Below are 18579 nucleotides of genomic sequence, written 5' to 3' on the forward strand. Positions count from 1 at the left end.
GAAACATTTTGGAACATGTAAAGGAACTAAACATTTTTTGCACTGCCACGTTGTTTCACTTCTTATGTTGTTTTTTACGCACACGCAGCATCTCTTTGTAGGTAATTTCTTTTTATCAGTCGAGGAAATATGTTCCGGGAAATATGCCCAACGTTTGACCTGTAGCCGAGTCGGGCATTCATTTTGCGACGGTCTGCCACGCTTTGGATAGTTAGGAAGAGACAAATTATATAGCATGTCTTCTGCAATATTCTGCAATATAATGCTTTTTTATTCTTGGGCCATCTCGAACGTTATAAACAAACAAGAATCGACGCACGAGTGAAGCAACTATATAATCTAATTGTAAACTGCACGGCGTCCGCCGAAAAAAGTGCTTGACAAGTTAGACTCGTCAAAGTCTACAGTGGCCCATGAAATGAATGACGAGTCAGACTCGTCATTGTATGTCAAGGAGTTAAAGTAACAAATCAGTGATAAGTAATTTATTTGATAATGCTATTTTATAGCGTAAATTCTGAACTTTTTAAATCACTTTGATCTTGAGCTTATCTCTACCTCTGTCATTGAACCACGCAAAGAATATTAAAGTTAAGTAGTTCTGTAAACAGAGATACCTGAGTTTGCTGATCATTTAATCGATAAACCATTATGCCTCAAGTTGGCTGTGACATAACATTTTGTGGAATATAATTGAAGATACCGGTGACTGATTTTCCCTTTTCTTCTTATTTGTTTGTTTAAGTTAGTCGGAAAGAAGTCAAAGGATCCAACATAATAAAGGAGTAATATATATCATAGATTAATTTTAAGGCTCTTACATCATCATGAGAACATCCGTGGAGTTAACATGAAATTGACACGGAATCGATTTCCTTAAGTGGATTGTACGTCGATTGTACGTGAATGTTTTCGTCGAGTAGGTGCTCACTGCGACTGTCCTTGTTTAATGACGTCAAAAGCAAGAAAACGCATGCGAAGGATTCTTACATCGTGCGTTCAAATAAAAAGATATACTTACGAAATAACATTTGTGCGATCGATTCAGCATTTGTTAAATTGTCCGAATACTTTTCCTTTATTCGAACAATCAATAAATAGTCATAAAATTAATATTGACACAATCATGAAAAGAAGTTAAAAAGGAAGGTTCCATGTGAAATTAATTTAACAAAGTTAATTTAAACAAGAACAGTCGCAACGAGTACCCAGGAACCTTAGAAAATATATAAAACTAAAGATAATATGTAAGAATACGCATTAAATGTTCAAAATAATGTAATTTCAATGCTTTCTTTTATAATTTTCTATAGATATCATGGGTATGTCGGTTTTAAGCCTCGTTTCTAGAAATGTCAATCTTCAAACATTTTAAAAAAGTTATTCGCAAAGAAATATCTAACTATTTTATAAAACTATCATGTATTTTGGTGTAAAAAAGTTTCTGGTGTGCATCCACGTGCATAAATTTTAATCTTACATCTTCAACAAAATTTTAGAGCCCAAAAACAAAGTGGCATGTCGATTTTGGTGCTTTTTCTTTCTCTATATAGCCCAGTAAGCAAGAAACATTAAATCGATCTTTTAAAACATTGATTTTAAGTGGATTTTATAAACATTTTGATATAATATTTTACAGATGTCTTTAAACTGTTACTCGATAATATTATATTTTTAAATATTAAAATTATGGTATAAAAACATTATTTTAATGTTTCGATCAAATATCGTCAAAATATAGAGAAAAAGGTTTCTTTAGATTTTGTATTTCTATTTATTCGACTAAAATTTGTTTCGTAGAAACAATATATACGAAATATTATTTGTTTGAATAAAAATGTTATCGTCTCATTCAAGAAAACTCTACTATTTAACAGAAAGAACACAATTATTTGAAATAATATCTTTTAATCAAATAAAATATTATTTGGTTACAATAAATAAATGTAATATGTAACAAATCATTTCTTTGTAATAAAATTATCTTTCGTTTCAAGCAGATTTTGATTTAAGATACATATTTGTTGAAAAGTCTAACAATCGTACTTAATAATCGAAACAACAAAATTCTTTGGAGCATGCCAATAATGAAATTTGTTTGGGTGCAATAAAATTTATGAAATCTGAACATATCTTTTTCTCAGTGAAGTATCGTTGTATACGACGTAAAGAACTACATGCATTTAAAAACGATACATGTAAAATCGTTGCAATAACGTTGTGTTAACGATTTCTTGCTTACTGCGAGGTCCACCTTATATTGATCCATCATTGATACGTTGCGTTTTGCGGTTTCAGGGACAAAATCGTAACGGCGTCCTTCGACAAAACCGCGAAGGTCTGGTGCTCGCAGACGGGTCACTGCCTAGCGACCATGTGGGGCCACGAGGCGGAGGTGGTGGTGGCGAAATTTTCACCGACGCGATGCAAGCTCGCGACCGGCTCCATCGACGCGACGTCGAAAATATTCCACGTGGAGACCGGTATTGAAAATACCGCGATGTTATCTCACATAATAGAAGCGCCGATTCGCGTGCGGACGCGTTACGACCGCTCCGAGAGCGTAAGCCGCGAACGTCGAATCTACTACTTCTCGATCTCGCTCATGCGTAGCGCATCAATTTATCCCCTTCGTCCGCTTTGTATCCAATTATCAGGCGGCTCACGGTACAGCGCGGACGACTCCGATATTTTAATTACCCGAGAAGAACGAGACAGCGCCGTCGCTAATTCCGAAGCCTCTCCGCGCCGTCCGGAGTGGCGGCGATTCGGAATGCGAAATGAAATATTGATAATCGCGTTTGATTCCGAAAACGGACGCGCGCGATCCGTTTTTTTTTTTCACCACCGCACGGTGAATGCTCCACTTTAGTCTTTTTAAAGCGGCCCGAGCCGGATCGAACCAAGTCTTATCATTTAATCGTTAGTCGATTGAATAAAACGCCACAAGGCGCCGCGCATCCGAAATGTTTCTCGGTATAAAGCTACCGGGCCGTATTCCGCTTTTATGCGAGAGACACGATTTGGATTCGACAGGTCAGGAGCTGGGTACGCTGAGGGGCCACACGGCGGAAGTTATTGCGCTGCATTACAACGACGATGGAAATCAGATCATATCGGGTTCCTTCGACGGGACCGTGAACATCTGGGATACAAGAATTTTCGCGTGAGCCTCTTTTCCTCCTCACCCGCTTACGAATAAATTTCAGCCTCGAATATACGAATTTATTCGTTACGCGCAAGTAAATCTTCTCATAATTCTACTCATTATTTCCACCTGGTCATTCGAAGTCGAATCCGTCTGATCCTTTCTGATGTAAGCGGCGATGATCGTTTCGACATTTTATTCCGATCACTTCCCTTTCTTCTTTTATCGGCGCTTTTTATCTTTCGTTGCTCGAATATCGAAAAAGTACTTTATGAACATTTACGATATTTTAACTTTTCGAGTGCTACGGACGCGTGTATGGATATCTGACGAATTTCTTCCACTTCTACGTTGAGAGGAAAAATATCCGAAAAATAAAAACATATTTATTCAGTGACTGACAGGAAAATATTTGATATTTGTAATCTATAATCATCACACACTGAGAGAAGAATATAATTATTTTTAAGGACAACAATATCTTTTTTTTATTTTAACCACAAAAATAGTAGTAACAACATGCACATAAAGTTATTGATACTGACACTATAGTAATACTTACTAGAAAAGTTCTTTTAATTATTTTTCTGGTTATAATGAAAAAAAGATATTGTTGTCCCCGAAAATAACTACATTTTTCTCTCAGTGTAGAAAGAATTATAGTAGACAGAACCATTTTTCTAGTAGATGTTACTATGGTATCAGTGATAATAACCTGTGCATACTGTTACTACTATTCTTTTAGTTAAAAAAAGTATAGTTGAGGCAAAAATAACTGTAATATCTCTCAGTATGATTACTAATAATATGTTTTTTAATCTAATTTTTTCATTTAAATAGAATAAATAATCGCTTTTGTGAAAAGTTACAGAAAAGTTAAGGGAATGTATATTCGCTTTCGTGAAAAGTTATAGAAAAATTAAGGGAATGTATATTTTCTATTTGAAAACATGTTCTTTCAAGACAAAAATATATATCCCAGTATGAGTAAACATGTTATTAGTACTCACTGTATATTTTTTTATTTTGTAAATATTTTTTCTCTCATAGTATATACTTTCACCGCAAGTCAGTTATCCACTGTTGCGACGGACAATTATATACATATTCTTTTACGTATTTTGCGACAGTGATAAATCGAATTTCTCCGTTCATCACGTCATGATTTCCCAGAAAGTTATTTCTTCCACCGATTCACTTACGACAGCTCAGAGTATTCCGTCCTCAGCGAACATTTAGCTCTGAGGTCGCTGCGCACTCAAGGAGAGATAAGTTCAACGGTCTCCCGTTTCCTTTCCCCACGGTGCGATACGTGGCCCGATCTGCATTGCTGACTCGCGCCACCTGCGCGTAATTTCGGCGCGTAAAAACGCGGTTACTCATTCAATTCGAACACCTATTCCTCGCGTCACTGCGAGATTCCATTGAGAGCCCGACGCGGCACTCTTGACGGAACAATTGCAGACGTACGAGCGCGCTAATCGGGCATCGCGCGGAATTGTCCAACTGCCTGTACAGTTTCGACTGTTCGCTGATCGCGACGTCCTCGATGGACAAGAGCGCGAAAGTGTGGGACACCAGGACGAACTCCTGCGCGGCTACTCTATTGGGGCACGACGACGAAGTTCTGGATCTCGCTTTTGACAACAACGGCAGGAAGCTGGCGACGGCCAGCGGCGACTGCACCGCGCGTGTCTGGGACATAAGCGGCAACTTCCAACAGCTGGCCCTGATGCAGGGCCACCGGGAGGAAGTCTCGAAAGGCAGGTCTCGTTTTCTGCGAAAATTCGCCGATACGATGTACCTATCCCCCCGATAAACTCCCCCGATCGTGCGTTTCAGTGTGCTTCAGCCCGAACGGGAGTCAACTGCTAACCGCCTCCTTGGATAGAACGGCCAGACTGTGGTCCACGGACGACGGCAGCTGTCTCCAACAACTGAGGGGTCACACCGATGACGTGTTCACCTGTGCATTTTCCTACACCGGCGACAGCATAATCACCGCCAGCAAAGACAACACTTGCACGGTCTGGAGATGACTGGACTGGTTCCAGGTGTGCGGTTAGCTTCTGCTTGTCGCTCTGTTCGTCGCCTACGTCATATACTTTTACGTTATCTAAATATATCGCGTGGAGACACAGGGAAATAATTTGTCTTAAGTCAAGAATAAATACTTTCATATATAAGCAAGAATATTATAATCTTCTTGGGAGACTTTTAGTCTTGATTTTATTGAATTTATATTGATATAAATATTACTTGAACTTAATCCAAGGCTAAAAATCTTGTAAGAAGATTATAATATTTTTACTTACGTATGAGAATATCTATTCTTGATTTAAGATTAATTTTTTTCCGTGTATGCGGAACAAGCTCCCTTATTCTGTAACTTGTAACGAAAATTTCGCTATCGTTAACGTGTCGCGTTGTGCGGTTATTTTGTAATACATTTTGTCCGTGGAAAAATTTATAACGCACCGTGTTATGCTTGTAACGTATATGTTAAAGGTTATCGAATAAGGGCGTAAGGCGATCGGCTCGGTTCTTCGACGAGCGGAACAGGCGGCGAGCGCGCAAGTGATTTTACGTTCCATGATTCCATCGAACAGCGATATGCGTGTGACGATTCTGATTGACATCGGCGGAGATACATCGGTGTTAATCGCGCGTTCATCGTGCAATGAATATTTACTTATGCGAGCGTTATGCGAGCACGGGCTGTTGCCGAGTCATGGATATGCTTATTAAAAAGCATGAGAAGCTAATATAAGCGCCATTTACACTTATCAACGCAGATAATGAGTAAATGAAGAGTAACCACGGTAACAGCAATAGCCACAGCATGTATTTCCGCTTTGAACATTGACAAATCGATAACATTGTCAGACAAGCGTCGCTCTGGATGTTCTCGTTCAATATTAATTATCTGCGACCGATTTAATCAATGTGTGTGCGCACGCTAGAAATGGGCGATACGATCCGAATGTATCGATACATCGTACACACCGTGAATGAAAATATCGATACGCAAAATGTATCGTACGCTTTGTATCCGTATCATCAGTATCGATACTTGAATTGCATTAAAATATTGGATTAAAAGCAAGGAAAGTTATCTTTGATAAATAACGTCGTTACCAAGTCGTTACTGAAGATATTACTGTTAACTTGTAACAGTAATATCGTAATGCATATTAATAGCGCATTACTTATCAACTTGATTAGAAATAGCTATGCTGTATATGTTATATGAATGTAATTAGATGAATGGCATATATTTATGACGATGTTTAAATAATTACGCTAACATTATTTTCTAAATAAAAATGACACATTTTAAATAAAATTGTTTTACTTATGAAACAAATTATATAATTTTGTACAATTATTATTATACGTCTCATAATGTACAAAATGATATAATAATAAATTATATTATTCTGTACATCATGAGACGTATAATAATTTATAATTAAACTCTATAAATGTCAATTTCAAATAGTGAACTGTTAACGAAATGTTTACAAAACGTCGGAAAGAAATCCATAAAAGACGCGGCGCTAATTCGCCAAATCAAATATTTATAAATGTCAATCGCTGAGATCGAGGAATTGTAAAAATAAAAACTGATTTTAAATGATTGTTCGTCAACCTATTTCGCTCCTCGCTCATTATTTTATCAGGTTCAGTTTTTGCTTTAGAACTCTTTTCTTTCGGAAAAACTGAAGTCGCAATTAATGATTTAATTGCTAAGGATTTTAGATAAGTCATCAGAGAGGCAGTCGAATTGGAAAAACAATCGCCATCACAGACGATCAACAAATATCGAAGTTCGGTATTTAAGGGCCGCGTATCGATATGTGGAAATATCTAATATAAAAATATCTAATCGAATGTAATATATCTAATCCAAAAAATAAGACATCAGTACAAAATATCGATATTTAAAGTTTCGATACTGTATCGCCCTTCTCTGGTGCGTAGGCATGTGTGCGTGTGTGTACACCTCGAGGTGTACGTCGTACACCTGTACGTCGCGAACAATTTCGTACAGTTGCTTGTAAAACTGCTGACACGCCGCATTGTTACCTCCCAAATAGGAATCGTCTAACAGCGGCCGCGAGCAACAACCTCACCGCATCTCTCCTCTGAGATGACTCAGTTCGAGGTGCGCGTGATTCCCGATAAGCAACGTAGCGCGGTGTATGTCGGGAGAATGCGGGATATGTAAAAATCGTCGATGTAAACGCGCGTTCTCCGGCCGGAGCCGCGACCTCCAAGACACCGTACCCGATCTGCGATCGGGAGATATGCCCGGGAGATGCCGATGGATGTTTGAACCTGCGCTCCGACGTGTACGTTGAATACTGCGCGGACCCCACTCTTCGAATTCCCCAGTCACCGACTACTTGGACTACCATCGGTTAACCGGCGAGAGTCCAAGGCAGTCTTCTCCAACCGGTGATCTCGTTCGCGCCGGTGTGTGCTTTCACGGAACAAAACACGCGCGTGATGTGTTACCTTCTCGGCGCCTAAAAGGCGGACCATCGGTCGTGATATGGATACCACCTGTCGCGACGGAACAGTAGCTGTAATCGCGCGCTGTGTCGCACCGATCACGAGACCTTGCCATTAGCGGGGTCCAAGTCGCGGCCAATTGGCGTCTTCGACGTATTGCCTAAAATATAGTAAGTATGAAGCGAACCGAAGCGAAATAAAATATAATCCTGCTATAATCTCGTGCCTCTCGGAGTAATAATAACAGCATCTGTAATAATAATCGTGTAAATAGCGCGGAAAGCTACGTGAGATCATAGATAATTTGCTAAATCCTTCTTTATTTATGATGACTTAGTTAGATAGGAGGATTACAGGACTATAAGAAAGGATCACTGTGTGAGTTTCACTCGGTTTTACGCAACGCGTCGGCTATCGGAAGAAGGGGAAGAAGGGGAGGCTTCACGCTCGTCTACCGTGTACCAAGTATAGCTATAATCATTCCTCTTCCTCGTTTTCTTCGTAAGCCTACCGTTACGTTAATTAATTATATAGCGATGTGCGGAACAGAAGAGAGAGAGAGAGAGAGAGAGAGAGGGGCGTGCAGACGGACGCAAATTAATTAACGGAAGCGCCAACGCCGGTATCCATCGGGAGTCATATAATTAGCGTCGCCGAGTCGCGAAACCATCGCGGTGCAACGCGACTCACGGCGATTTCCCGAGCCGTTTTCCTTCCGCCGCTCGATTCCGATGCGCTCGCGCCGCGCGTACGTGCGTGCGCGAAGATTCAGATGAGAGGAGGTTGAGCGATGGCCGGGCGATTCATAACGATAACAACCGCCCATCCCCCCCTCCCCCGCCGACTGTTACGACAGGATAAAACAAATGTCATTACGAGTTCGCGATAAAGCACGAATTTGCGTGAGTCCTCCTTCGTTCATAAATTCGGGGAGAGACGAGCGCGCCGTCGTTTGACGGTGGTATTTTCGTTCGGCCTTTTCAAGAGTAAAGCAACGCAAAAAGCCTCATATAGCAAGGAACGTTAGACAAACCAGTATGAGAGTCTTCACATTTGCCAGTCTCAATCGAATTTCCCGACCACGTACATTGTTTCCACATATTCGTGCATCGTGACTGTTGATCATACGCCGAGGAAGCGGCAAGGTTGCCTGCGTGGAAAAAAAAACTTGGCTCGCGCACTGAGGAAGACTTCAATATTTATTTGCAGAATATAAGGTTTAATTCGCAGAAATAAACGTTTACTTCAACGGCGAAATGAAGTGTTATTCCTAACAAATAAATCAATTAAGGCTCCGGAGTACGCTAGTCGAAATTTTAGAGTCTACATTAAGTTTTCAAGTGAAGAGAACGGAAATAAGTTCCTAATTGTAGCATCAAAGGAACACATTAAGTGCTTCTTTAATGCTACAAAGGGAATTTAGTCCTCCAGAGTCTAAATTTTAATTTTATATTAAGTCTTTAAGTTAGGAAAACGGCAATAACTTCCTCATTTGCAGCATCAAAGGAGCACAATAAAAGATCTCTGTATTTAATGTAAAACTAAGTCAGACTCCAAGTACGACTCAAATTTCGACTCAAATTTCGACTCGGGTAGTCGCTATAACTGTTCTTGTTTATGACGTCAGAAGTGAGAAAAATGCATGCCAAGATGTTTTGCGTTATACTTCCAAACAAAAAGATATGTCCACAAAATGACATTTATGATCGATTCAGCATACTTGTAAAATTGGATATTTTTTTTTACTTGAACAATCAATAAATAGTCGCAAAATTAATTTAACATGGAACTTTCTTTCCTAACCTCTTTTCTCATGATTTTGTCAATGTTAATTTTACAATTATTATTGATTTTAATATTGATATTATTATTGATTATTCGAGTAAAAAGAAATACATTTTATCCTTTCTGACGTCATTAAACAAAGGCAGTTACAGCAACTACTCCTGAATCTTAATAAGAAAACTTAAATATATTTCACAAAAATATATATTCCGTCATTATTCATTTTTTTTAACCAATAAATATCGGAAAAAATGTTACAAGAAACATTTACCTCGCAAAATTTCAATTTCTTTATTTCAGTGCGTTTTGAATTTGAATTTCTGTTATCGGAAGATTAAACGAAAACGGCTACCGTAAACTTTGAAATTTGTGGAAACAGAAAAATTCCTATCGAAGATTTTTATTCAGCCAATTCGGTCCTCAGATCATTGAAAAAAGGATTTGGTAATAAATATTAAAATTTGGTAAATATTTGCCAACCAAACACTTACTGCAATCAAATAATTCAGTTCTGTATACTAAATATATAATATACGGAACTAAATTATTTGGTTATAGCAATCAAATATTTGACCGGCAAATATTTATCAAATTTTAATACTTATTACCAAATCCTTTTTTCAGTGTTTAAACACGGATAAATCGCAGTCTAGACTTGAATTTTCAAAATTTCCAGTCAAATTTGCCGTCACGATAACGGAGATGTCGTTTCTCGTCATTGAATTTTCGTCTGGTCCGTTGCATGAAACAGGATTTTGTGTATATAACACCGATAATTTTGTATATACGCACAAGATGAGCTATACACAACTATAAGAAAGGAAGTGAATTATCATATTTCTCGTCTTATCACATGAAGTGTATGAATAATCATATCAAATCTAATGTAACACTTGGTATAAATTTAGCCATTAACATAGAAAGAAGGCACTAACAATGAGCACTTGACGGTAGAAAATAATCGTTCGCAAAGTGAATATCGTTTTGCTTGATGTCGCTAAATATTTCATATGAAAGTATATTAAAATATTAATAATATAAGCGATATAAAATATTAATAAGCCAATTTTACTCTGCGTGTTAAAGTTACTCCAACCGGTTAGTGCATGTGGGATTTTTTTAAGTGTGACGTAAGGTGTATAGACTTCGTGCGAATGTGACGTGTTATAAAAGTTTGGAAACATTCATGCGATTTTTCTCGCTCCCGAGAGGCATCGGACAGAATCGTAAGAGAAGTAATTAGAAGAGTGGTAATCGGTGCACGAATATAATGCAACGAATCGGGTGAGAAGGACGGGAAGGTTACTAATGGACGAAATCGCGTTGAACTTAAAGACGTTCCGATCGACGATCCTCGCTGTCGCAATTTTGAAGATTCTATTCCGCGAAATTAAGGATACGTACATACACGCGACGCAATTGCGACGAATGGTCTTCCGATGAGGAAGGGAAGGAAAAAGAGAGAGTGACCTACTATGTGAGCCTTGAATTTGATTCGTCTGCAGAATTAAGTCTGAGTACACATTCCGCGCAGGGTGCATAATAATTTAACTGTGATGTCTATTATCTTGTTACTTCGACTGAACGCTATTACGCTTTATTCGCACCTATCAACGATCATCTTACTAAGATACTACAGTGGCATTCAAAAAGACGTGGTAGCACTCTTGACGTCTGAATAAAAGTACATCTTATAGATGCGCGTACGCTCAATAATAATTCATGCAATGTTTTTTTTAAGAAAAACGTAACGATAAAGACTGTCAACTGTGTCGTAAAGATAAAGATATCGATACGCACCGTTGTGACAGTACTCTAAAATTATTTTTTGCCGGACGATATCTTTGTTATTTTTGTTACAAGATATATCATTGCTTTTAGCACGTTGTGATCTTTTAACGATATAATATCATCGCGTGAATTTCGACATTGTAGTCTGTCGACGATATAGTGATGTCGTGATGTGAGCACATTAACGATATATACATACATCTATAATTGAAAATAGATATGTGAAGAAAAGCAAAACGTATTTAGTAAACGTATTTAGTAAGTTAAAAAATATTATAAATATCATGAAAGAACCATTTGGTTGGGTCAAGCATTATAAAGTGACGAATATAGTTATAGACGAAATAGCTGAAATACACAAAAACGTAAATATATTAATTAATAGAACTATGTCCGACGGAAATTTTTCATCAAACAATTATATTATTACATCTTTATAAAATATAGAAAATTTCTTATAGTCCATTATAATTATAATGGATAACATTCAAAGTAAAGTCTACAATGTATTTTATCATATTTGAATCTCGAAAAGCGATATTTATAATTTCGGAGAATCAATATGTCTACGTTTGATTTTCCTTAGTTAGAAAGAAACTACTATGACTGTCTGAAGCAAATAAAAATAAATAGAAAAATTGAAATTTATTATATTTATTAGTAAAAGTATGAATTTTATGATAAAAATCACTGTACTTCAATTTTAATAAGCCCTTTTATATAGGTATTTATTTGCAATCGAAAAGTACTAAATATGAAAAAGCTAAGTATGAATCATAAGTTCGATCTGTTCGAATTAGAAAGCGTGACCTCATACCGATATTTCTTTTTTACAGATGACAACATGACTGGCATAAGCAACTTAGGCTATGATGGCGTCGAGCCGACGGTAAGTTAGCAATATTAAATAATAAGTTGATAGAGAAACAAATATCATGGAAATATACAGATGGAAATATTATGGCGGTGGAGGCACACTTAAAGAAGCCGTTGGCCGAAATTTTTCGGATAATCGAAATTGGAATAATTGAATTTCAAATATACCGCGCGTGGTTGTAGGAGCAATTTAAACGCTCAGGCCACGTGGAGTACCCAGAGGGAAGACGGGACTGACTCATCCGGCTTTTCGTCTCGTTGCTTTCCACCCTTTTGATTATTTTACGGGGATACATTGAACGTGATACGCGGCAAAAATCGTGCAGGTCATAAATGAGAATATCCCCGTCTGTACATGTATACACACACACACATATATATATATATATATGAGGCTGTGCATATGGAGAGTACATCATTGTTCCCGGTCTCTAAACGCCGTATCCCACCTTTTGCAAACTTAAACCCCCGTTTTAATCTTGTGAACGATAAGCCGGGAATACGCCGTTCGTATCCTTTCGCGCGGCGTCTCGAAAGAATAAACAACCGCGAGATATCCCCAGCGCGTTTCACCTGCCCCGGCGGTGTTTGCGCTCGCGAAAATTTGCATTCGCCGTACGCTGGAAAATTTGCATAAGTATATGTAAGGCGAAGCTGCACCGGTAGCTGCGGAGATATTGTCGCAGCTTTCCTCCGAACGTGGATATACCCGAGTACCGCGATATATCGATAAAAAGCCGCACGAATTACCTATTGTCGTGTTTCTTTCGCGCTTTTACGTAATGCTAGCCGTGATGAAAGCGAGCTTGGAGCGTCGACGCATGAGTTAACCCTGACTCGGCCCCGGTCGTTTAACATTCGCTGTAATACTTCGACAGTCGCTCTCGCTGAAAAATCGGAAGAACGCTTTTATTTTTCTTCGATAAATCGCCGTGCGCGCCACGTGTTTACGCTGGAACAAAAATATCGGTCTCTCTTCTCTCTCTCTATCTATCTATTCCTCTGTTGAATTTCGCATTCAGCGTCTGTGCACGATATCATCCTCCGTGGCTGAATCGATCGAATCGTCCAGGCGATAGTTAATTTCGCGGTTCTGGTTTTTGCGGTCAGCACCCGTGGACTCGGCTGCGATTGAACGGTTAATTTTGGAAATAAACACGCGGAAGCGAAATAAAGATTTCGCCGGACGTATTATCAGGACGTATGTAGTGTACGTGTGTATCGTTGAACTTTCCGCGATGTATCCATCTTTTCGCAATGAGACGCGCGCGTAACTGTGACGGTTGAAAATAACAATGAAAACCGGCGGAGTGTGCCTTTTTTTGTCGCTCTCTGCCGATCGAAAACCTGACGGCGCACTTGAATACGACGGGACCGACGAGGGACAGGCAAGAAAAGAGAGGGAAAGAAAGAAGAGAAAGAATAGAAACAGGTAGATAGATAGATAAAGATAGAGATAGAGATAGAGAGAGAGAGAGAGAGAGAAAGAGAGACCGGTTTCGCTTTTCATTTCTATTGTGCGATGCTTATTTTCGGTAACATTGCTCGCGCGAACGAGACGGACGTTTTGTGCTGGCTTAAAGCACAGAGAAAGCGCGATTGCGCTGCAATTACGGGAAGTAGCGCTGCGCCATGACGATGAAAAAATGTCGAAGGGAAAAATAATGGTGGAAAAGGGAGGGGGGAGAGAGACGCGGAAAAGCGGAAATCGCGGCGTACTTCGGCATTGTCTCAATTAATGGGCCGTGCTCGAAAGCTCGAAGAACTGTGAAAAAGGAGAAAGAGGGAGGAAGAGGGAGAGGAAATAGGGCGAGAGAGAGAGAGAGAGAGAGAGAGAGAGAGAAAGTGGCGTCGCGCTCACGGTGTGTGACCTCGTCGAATAATCAGTCAATCCACAGACGATACGCGCGGAAACGATTTTTGTTCGTGTGCAGTACGGTTGTGGAAGAAGTGCTCCCCGGTTTCCACCGATTTTTGCGAGATCGTGCAATTACACTCGAGCAAATATTTTTCGCACGGTGTGACGCGCGTAACACAAAGTTAGAACTCGAAGGAAGCAGTCTCGCGCGCGATAGACCCGGCCGTCTATTCATTCTTCGTTTCTCAATTAATCTTTCCGCAAGCGTGCGCCTTTTTTATCTACGAAAGCGAACGCGTCGTGTAAAAAGTACACCTTGGGATACTAATGAAAACTTTAAATTTAGTTTTTAAAATTATTAGATTAGTCATTTTATCGTAAAATAAGCATTGCGCGAAAAATGTTTATTATTAATTTTATTTACTACCTATGTTTATTACTTGTGTCTTTTATTAATTACTGCAATAAAACGTATAAAAATAATGGGATGAATAAATTTATTACGCATCAGTCTCAGACTATGCAGCTTGACAACTCTCGCAAATTTCAGATGATGATGATGATGATGATATGAATTTACTCGAAGCCTAATCTAGATGGTTTGTAAATAATAATAATAAAAATATGCACAATTATATAAAAAAAACTATACTTATGTTGATCTGTTAACTTTCTAATCGTAAGATTGGGGTCGCATCTGATCCTACGCTCTATTGTATTCTTTTTTCATCTAATTAATGTATAAAATGTGTAAAGGGAGTAAATAATACCATGAAACTTCTTCCCCTACTTATTTATAGATGAAGAAAATATAATAAAGTTTACTAATTGACTTTAAATAATTCCAGTGAAACACTATGAAAAACGCTTTGACATTCTGAAAATCTATTTCATTAAAGAGTTAATTGTTGCACTGAAAACAAATTGCTATGTTTAAGTAAATATTTACTAAGGAATATTGAAGTGGTTTATTTGGATTAAATAAATATTACTTAAATATAGCAACTTTTTCCTTTCAGTGAGCTATATTCAAATAATATTTACTTAATCCAAATAAAATAAACTGCTCCAATAGTCCTTATATAGGATTCCTATAGCAAATATTTACTTGAACGTAGCAATTTTTTTTCAGTGTACGGGAGCAGGCGAGCTAGAGAACTTTGTACAGTCGGTCACAGGACGGTTGCAACAGTTTTTTTTTTACATGTTTTTTTACATGTGTACAACACACAAAAAATATGACGAAATGAACCTATGATTTACAAACATGTGCAGTAGATGGTCAGACAAAATTGTTAAAATTACATATACACATATAATTTTGATATATACATATCTAATTTCCAAACTCTTTAAAATTCAAACCACGTTAACCTTGGCAAATCGTGTACACTTTGTATTTCTCTCTATTAAAATTGCAATAGCGCAATTCGACGGTCGACATAACACTAGAGGAATACCTTTGGAAGCCGGGACTGTTAGACAGGATTACATCTTCACTTAGATCCTTTACATAAAACCGGTGTGCGTACACTTCGTACATCTGCGCGCCCGTCGGATGGTTAATATAAAAAGACGCGTGAAGAAGAAGTACGTTTCTTCGCACCGTTCGAACGTCAATATCGGCGGCGGCGGGCGGGGAGGGTGACGAGCGGGAAGTTGAAGACGAGAGAGAGACGAATGGCCAAATAATTGGCATCCGCTTCGTGAAATACCTGTTTGAGTCGGTTGAGTGTCATTTAATTTGCATTAACAAGCTGTTCGGCATATTCACTCGGTACACCCGCAAATCGAGTTACTCCCTGAATATAGTTGTTAGGAATGCACCGGTTACGGGTGCACTGTAAACGCGACGCGACGAAAGTTATCCCGCCCCGGCCGGACGGGGATGAACTTTCCATTAACTTTCCGTCTCACCGTCGCGCGCAAGAATGCAGGCAGTGCGCGTACGGCCGCATTAATTGTACGGTTATTCATTATTGCAGGCGGATTTTAGCATGTCTCGGGAAAGTTTTTCGCACGCACGACGACGGAGGGGACGTTTGCCGTCGGTAAAACGCCGCGAGACAAATACACCGAGAGAGCGAGATTAAAGTGACGTCACGAGATTTACAGGCGTGCTCACGCCGAGAATGTAAAAGCGGTTTACGGATCCGCAAATTTCGCGGAACCCTCCCCGTTCCTCCCCCCCTCCCCTCCTCCCCCTTTAGATTTCCACTGCACGAGGGGTAGTTATCGACTCGGGTGTGTGGAATTTTCCGCGCGACTGCCTCCGAGTCCGTATCCGCCTTTCGAGCTAAAGAGTACCGAAAAGGAGGAAAATCCAAGCGGCAAACAGCACGCTTTATGTCGCACACCGCGAAACGGCCTAACGGCACTCTCCTCTCTCTCTCTCTCTCTTTCTCTCCCAGTGAGAAATCCTCGGCGGGGAGGAGAGAACGTGTCGACATAAAAGAACGTACGAATATCGAAGCTGATGGAGACGCGCGCACAAAGCTCTTTTGAGACACTCGTTCTCATTTCGAGCGACCGAGACGACCGAGCGGCAAAAAGGGAACGGCGACGAAAGTGTATTCCATTATGTGCGAGCATAAGAATCATCGTTGCTTCCGTCGATCGAGGACGGGTAACCATCGCGCACCTTCAAAGAAAGTACGCAACGGAAGCGAGAGATGCGGCAATCATTAACGGTCCCTTCTCGAAAGAAAAAAAAATAAAACAATAAAAATCAAGATGCACGGTCGTGTTATCGAAGTGAGCGCGCGAAGCGAAGGACAGGCGCGAGGCCTGTAAAAAAATAGTTGGTATTATGGTCCCCCATTTTGTACAATAAGTTTGTTAATAATCAATATTTTGGATCAAAAACTTAACGATTACATTCGTTTAAGTTTTGTTCAATCGATCCTAGACTAAAAGTTATGAAATATTTATTACTTAGGACTTATTATACTTAGGATTATTTATAAAAATGTGGCGACTGCACTGCATAATAAGTCGAAGAGAAACAGAGGTAGTAATGTGACTTCTCACTAAAATAGATTTAAAGAATTGTTCTTCTCCATATTTTTAATAAAGAATCTTTATTTAAGAAACATAGTGTTTTGTTACAAATTTATTCAAAATAACTCTTAAAAGGAACAACAATGAATATAACCGTGAATTTTTAACAGATATCGATTTGCTTGTCAGAAGGTAGATACAAATTGTCAAAAGTACAATTTCTACAAAACGAGTAGAGTTTTAAGCTCAATTAAAATTATTGACTTGTCGAATAACTACTTTGACAAGAAAACCTCGAAAAAGAAGCCGTATTAAATTTATTTTAATAAAGGGCCAAGTTAATAAATGCTACGGTATTGTTTAACTTTGCATAACTTGAGATGTATACATCAGAATAAAATATGAATTGAGGAAGAATGGGGCCTGAATTTAGGAAGAATGAGGAAATATGTGTAATTAAATACTAAAATATACCTTAAAAACGCTTCGAAATGTTCGAAATTAAAAATGCACTAAAAAATGCCGGATATTATGTAATGGCATATTATCGCCGCTATGTAATGGCGGGCTACTAAACAAGTGATTTCATAAGTAATCACTAAAATTCGTTATCTAATAGCGGGGATATCAGAGGAGGCGATTATAATATCATCTTCTCCTCTATATTTACACAACAGCTTTAGTTGAACAGAGGTAGCATCAATTAATCGTACTGCTGTAACGACTGATCTAATTGAGCTTTGAGTGATTTTTTCAGCTCGATCGATATCTCCGAGTTTCATTACATGAGAAAACTGTCTTCATTTTTGCCTCTACGCATACCACGATATATCACGATATATCACGATACATCCCGCGAGTTGTATCGAACGTCTTTTTCCATATGCGCGATATCTCGCCGCGACTGAGAGAGCGAGATCGGCTGTAAATCACGACTAACGTCACGTCACCGTGCAAACCGAAACGATGGGTCGTCCGTGGACCGACGACCCCGTATTTTCCCAATCAACCTAGGTTATACTCCGTGACTCGCATTCGTATAAGGGGATTAAACGTCAAGCGCCTGTTAAGAGGCGGAGACGCATCGATGCGTCGCGTTCCCGAAAGATTCTCGCGTTCGGCGAGAGTAACGAGGAGAAACAAGAGAATACGTACAACCAATCATGGCCCCGGCCTTCTCCGTGCGGCGATAAGATCTCGCGTGTAATTTTCCGGCTCCTCAGGTTAGTAACGATTCGAGTTTCGGAAAACAAAAAAAAAGAGGACGGTGATAGAGGAGGGAGGGGGGAAGAAAAGGAAGTTACACTCGCCTGGCGTTATGAAGATCGGCGCTTTTCGCTCTTCGGACAACAAATTACAAAATTATTAAAAGCTTCCTTTGAGTCTCCGCCGTGTAACTCTCGCTTGAACTCGCCCACGCCCTCGAGCATCGACACGAGCCGTTGTTTGTCTACTGTCATTGGCGTCGCGATGTGGTACGGCGGTATGCGAATAAAAAATCGCGCGATACGGAAACACTCCCTCCGCGCTTATTTTCTTTTTTTTTTTCACAAAAACCCGAACGCGTTCATCGTCCGATATCTCCTCCTCGCGGACGCGGGTG

At 39.3% G+C, this 18579-nt stretch overlaps 3 protein-coding genes across 5 annotated transcripts in view; 2 read left to right on the plus strand and 1 right to left on the minus strand.

Moving 5' to 3' along the window:
- Positions 1-2370, minus strand: part of LOC106744938 (nucleoside diphosphate kinase 7) — a 10238-nt gene extending 7868 nt beyond the window's left edge. Inside the window, exon 1 of one of the 2 annotated variants that reach the window (XM_014620116.1) lies at positions 2243-2370. The gene's annotated coding sequence lies outside the window, so the exon portion shown is untranslated. Of the gene's footprint in view, positions 1-1021; positions 1041-2242 lie in introns of those variants that run through there. The other variant, XM_014620120.1, reaches the window with a different exon arrangement.
- Positions 1-6341, plus strand: part of LOC106744937 (dynein assembly factor with WDR repeat domains 1) — a 10137-nt gene extending 3796 nt beyond the window's left edge. The window contains exons 5-9 of one of the 2 annotated variants that reach the window (XM_014620114.1): positions 2299-2483; positions 3037-3166; positions 4613-4911; positions 4991-5202; positions 5657-6341. In XM_014620114.1, the coding sequence (XP_014475600.1) occupies positions 2299-2483; positions 3037-3166; positions 4613-4911; positions 4991-5187 (811 nt within the window). In that variant the 3' untranslated portion in view covers positions 5188-5202; positions 5657-6341. Of the gene's footprint in view, positions 1-2298; positions 2484-3036; positions 3167-4612; positions 4912-4990; positions 5331-5656 lie in introns of those variants that run through there. The other variant, XM_014620113.1, reaches the window with a different exon arrangement.
- Positions 6342-7530: 1189 nt separating this feature from the next.
- LOC106744929 (solute carrier organic anion transporter family member 4A1) overlaps positions 7531-18579 on the plus strand; it is a 31772-nt gene continuing 20723 nt past the window's right edge. The window contains exons 1-2 of the mRNA XM_014620085.1: positions 7531-7836; positions 12079-12131. Coding sequence (XP_014475571.1) covers positions 12087-12131 — 45 coding nt within the window. The 5' untranslated portion in view covers positions 7531-7836; positions 12079-12086. The remainder of the gene's footprint in view (positions 7837-12078; positions 12132-18579) is intronic.

Source organism: Dinoponera quadriceps, unplaced genomic scaffold, assembly GCF_001313825.1.
Source record: "Dinoponera quadriceps isolate SergipeBrazil2010 unplaced genomic scaffold, ASM131382v1 scaffold1432, whole genome shotgun sequence".
In the NCBI taxonomy this organism is placed as follows: domain Eukaryota; kingdom Metazoa; phylum Arthropoda; class Insecta; order Hymenoptera; family Formicidae; genus Dinoponera; species Dinoponera quadriceps.